This window comes from Alnus glutinosa, chromosome 2 (assembly GCF_958979055.1).
Source record: "Alnus glutinosa chromosome 2, dhAlnGlut1.1, whole genome shotgun sequence".
Taxonomy (NCBI): Eukaryota; Viridiplantae; Streptophyta; class Magnoliopsida; order Fagales; family Betulaceae; genus Alnus; species Alnus glutinosa.
The window spans coordinates 24,749,033-24,752,724 of record NC_084887.1 but is presented as its reverse complement, the minus strand read 5'-3'; the positions used below and the strand labels follow the sequence as shown (position 1 = coordinate 24,752,724).

The window sequence follows — 3,692 nt, the reverse complement described above, 5'->3', positions numbered from 1 at the left end:
TTATCAAAGAATATATGTATTATAATTTACAAAAATCCAGTATTAAAACAAACAATAACAATATTGAACTTCCAAACAAATAAATTATAATTAATGAATAATCATAGGCCAGACGTGAATGGCACACCGGTGGCAGGCAACCATGAAGTCCCTGCAATAAGACTCCCGACGGTGAAGCGCGAAGCCACATTTGAAGTAGTAATGACATGAAATCCAGGCCATCTCACTCTGCTTTTGGTAGACGAAGCGGGACCAAAATTCTTGTATTCCCCGTAATACAAAGTAGTAAGCGCAAATTTAGATCTCTCCCATGCCAGCCATCCCACCGGACTCACCAAGCTATCGAGATAAGTTTGAAGAAAAACTGTTCGAGAATATGCCATCCAAGGCCGGCCCAAGTAGGTTTTGAATGCCCGGGTCACGGGCTTTAGGTCCGGTGCGGCCCGAACTTGAGAATTGTGGATCGAAATCCCGGTGTTTTGGTACGGGTCATTTCTACCTTGTGCCGTGATCACGTTGACTTGGCCCTTTAGTGGCCTCCTTACATATATAATGCAATTTTGGAAGACTACCGCGGCGTTACCGAAAATGAAGTCTATGGTGCCGTAGATGTAGCATTCTCTGTAGAATTGTCGCTGGGAGTGGACCATGAGGGTGTCTTGGTAACCTTGGAAGGCACAGCGGTAGAAGACAGAGAGATCGGAGGCCGACCGGAGGGCGACGGCTTGGCCCTTTTGTGGACCGGCGGTGTTGCTGAATGTAATGTCCCGAGCCATGAAGTTAAACCCGTCAATGCCTACAAGTATTAGATTTAGAATACAGGGAGTTAATTACCCATCTTCAACTAAATGTATAATCCTAACCAAGCATGATATATATGGTATATATTCAAAATATTTTAAATTTAATCTAATCTATTAATTTATACATAAAAATATATAGAAGTATCAAGTCAGATAGATCTGAGATTTTACCACCTCTCAGAGATATCTCATTAATTAGCAATTTCTTTTTCTTCAAGTATTTAAAAAATTTTAATATATTGATGTTTTCGACATATGGGCCTCGTTTGGTTCGTAAAATTGGTATTCTATTAGAAAAATGAATAGTTATTACTGAGAATGAAGAAGAGTGACATGGAATAATGATTCAAATTCCTTAGTTTGATGACAACACATATACCACAATTGGATTGACTCAAAATTACTATAAAAACTTACAAAATTTCTTATTTTTCAAAAAAAAAACTCAAATTTTATTAAAAAAAAAATAATAAATGTTGGACTTTAGATCTGTGAGTGGCTGGTGGCCACAGATCTGATCTAAATTCTTTTTTTTTTTTTTTAATTTTTTTAATTTTTTTTAAAAAATTTAGTTTGAAAAAATTAAAGAAAAATATAGTTTTTTTTTTTTTTTTAAAAAAAGGTAGTCTATTTTGAGAGGAATAGTTATTCCTCTTCGTAAGGGAATAATTATTCCCGTGGAATAGCTATTCCAAGGAATAGATCCCTGCTAAATAAAAGAATAACTATTCTAATGGAATAGTCATTCCATTTCAAAAACTTATTCCATGAACCAAACAAGACCATGAGGTTTGATCTTTGCTCATATGTTGAAACAAACCTCATATGTCAAAAACACCGGTAGTATATATAACAGTTTTTTCTCTAACTTTTGCAATGTATTAGAAATGCCTTAAGGGTTTTCTTTTTTTTTTTTTTTTTTTTTTTTGGGTAAGAAACCACTTTTTATTTATTTTATTTTATTTTATCTTTTTATAATTTTATTGGAGGAGGAGCACATGTCTGTCATGTTAAATCGTATTGTCAAATAATAAAATTAACCTTGTACCATGTAAACTTTATAAAATTACAAAATTGCTTTTAAATTATAATTAAATTTTATAAAAAAAGATGAGATTATTTTGAAAATTTTTTATCTCCATTAAAATTTAATGAAAAATTCTAATGACATGGTAAGGTTGATTACCTAAATTGAGAATTTCTTTTCCTAGGATAATGCGCCTGTTTCTCGACTTCAACAAATAAATAGTAGAGCCATATATGCATGGAGAAAGAAGCAAATACGTGTGTTTGAGAGAGAAAGGGAGAAAGAGGGGATGAAATTTCTCACCGGCCGTGGCAGAACTATAGGTGGTGTATCCTCCTCCAACGCTCCGGCTGCTCGTGATAATCGTATACCTCATGCCATCACCAACTAACATAATATTATTGTTATTGTTATCAACCTCGATATTCTCCCTATAAACCCCTCTCTTCACATATATAATAAATCTTCCAGTTCCACTCCTCCCCACCGCCGCATTAATAGCCGATTGAACCGTCTGATAATTCCCCGAACCATCTTTTGCCACCACAACATTTGCCTTAATCGAAGACGACTGCAACAGCTTTCTTCCTTGCTTCGAGACCCACCTTGGAAATGACCCATATGCATGGTTTTTACTTTCTTCGTTTAGATACACCCCATTAAGGGCTAAACCATTGCTAATAAGCTCGGACACATTATTGGACATGATCGGGACTATAGTGTCCGAAACATTTAATTCCAAGGACCCCGCCCAGCATGTTTCTATGTTTGTCAGGGCCGTGCTGAGCCATGTTTGTGCGTCAAAGTCGGAGCAGCTCCGGTTGGGGCCTAGGCCTTGAAGGGTCCGGTTTAGTTGGCTAATGGTGTTGTCGTAAAGTTTCAAACAATCTGAAAACGCGGCTTTCTGGCTCTTGTTCTCAAGATTTTGGCCGAGCTGGAGCGCGTGTCTTTGCGCTTTTAGGGCGCGATCCATCGCCACTTCAACTGCCATTTTTCGGAAATCGGACATGTGTCTTGGTGCAAAATGGTGGCGGCTGTTCCCCATGAAGAACTTGCATGGTTCAGGATGTGGGGTTTTCTTGCACCACCAGTTTATGTCACTTGATGATTGTTTCGAAAGGGCTGTGAAGAAGGTGGTAGAGAAGAAGACTATGAATATTACGAATAGATTGATGTTCATCGCCATAATTGTTTCCTTTTTCTATGACTTGGGCATTGAGGATTCAAGGGTCATGTCTTTGAGGTGGGATTCTTTATAGAAGTAGAAGATGAACAATGAAGAATAACACGAAGTACTACGTATATGAATGCAAATGCAAGCTAGGCATTATTAAGATATTCCTAGCCTGTTCGCTTTATTTATTATTGTGTGCATGTGTACGTATATGAGAAAATTAACCCTTCTTTGCGTGTATAGTTGTTCACACATTAAGATCAAAAGGAAGCAAATGAAAAGGAATTAATTATATATATTGGAGAATCATAATGAAAGGGCATTGCATGCATCAACATGTTATTATATATTCTAAGCCTCTCTGGTTTAATGGTTTGATGCACCGTGTTTTGAGCTGGAAAAAAAGAGAAGGCAGATATATATTAATTAGTTGGACATGGGAGAGTTTCAACTACCATTACAATTAAGCAACAAAAATAAATAATATTTTTATATTTAAGATAAACCTTGTCGATCGATGCATTAGTGTCACAAGGTTTTTCTTGATGTTAAGGAATGGTTGAGTTGACTTGAATATATGAACATATATATATATGTGTGTGTATACAAGTGAATATTATTTATGCATTTTTGTTGGGTGTATTCTCGATTATATTCGAAGTAACAGTTTCTTGAAAGGCTTTCAAGA

The 3,692-nt window shown here is 36.2% G+C and overlaps 1 protein-coding gene across 1 annotated transcript; it reads right to left on the bottom strand.

Annotated features, from left to right (window-relative positions):
* On the bottom strand, positions 1 to 3,083 carry LOC133861892 (probable pectinesterase/pectinesterase inhibitor 59). Its single transcript, XM_062297712.1, has 2 exons — positions 2,134 to 3,083; positions 1 to 796 (listed from the first exon to the last, which is right to left on the bottom strand). Exons 1-2 carry the CDS (start codon positions 3,014 to 3,016, stop codon positions 102 to 104), a joined length of 1,578 nt encoding a protein of 525 aa, XP_062153696.1. The 5' UTR covers positions 3,017 to 3,083; the 3' UTR covers positions 1 to 101.
* Positions 3,084 to 3,692: the final 609 nt, after the last annotated feature.

Bases quoted from the DNA above. Each gene is read 5' to 3' on its own strand.
- LOC133861892 (XM_062297712.1), bottom strand. From the start codon at position 3,016: ATGGCGATGAACATCAATCTATTCGTAATATTCATAGTCTTCTTCTCT. The intron at 797-2,133 runs GTGAGAAATTTC...TAATACTTGTAG, and splicing joins CTATAGTTCTGCCACGGCCG to GCATTGACGGGTTTAACTTC.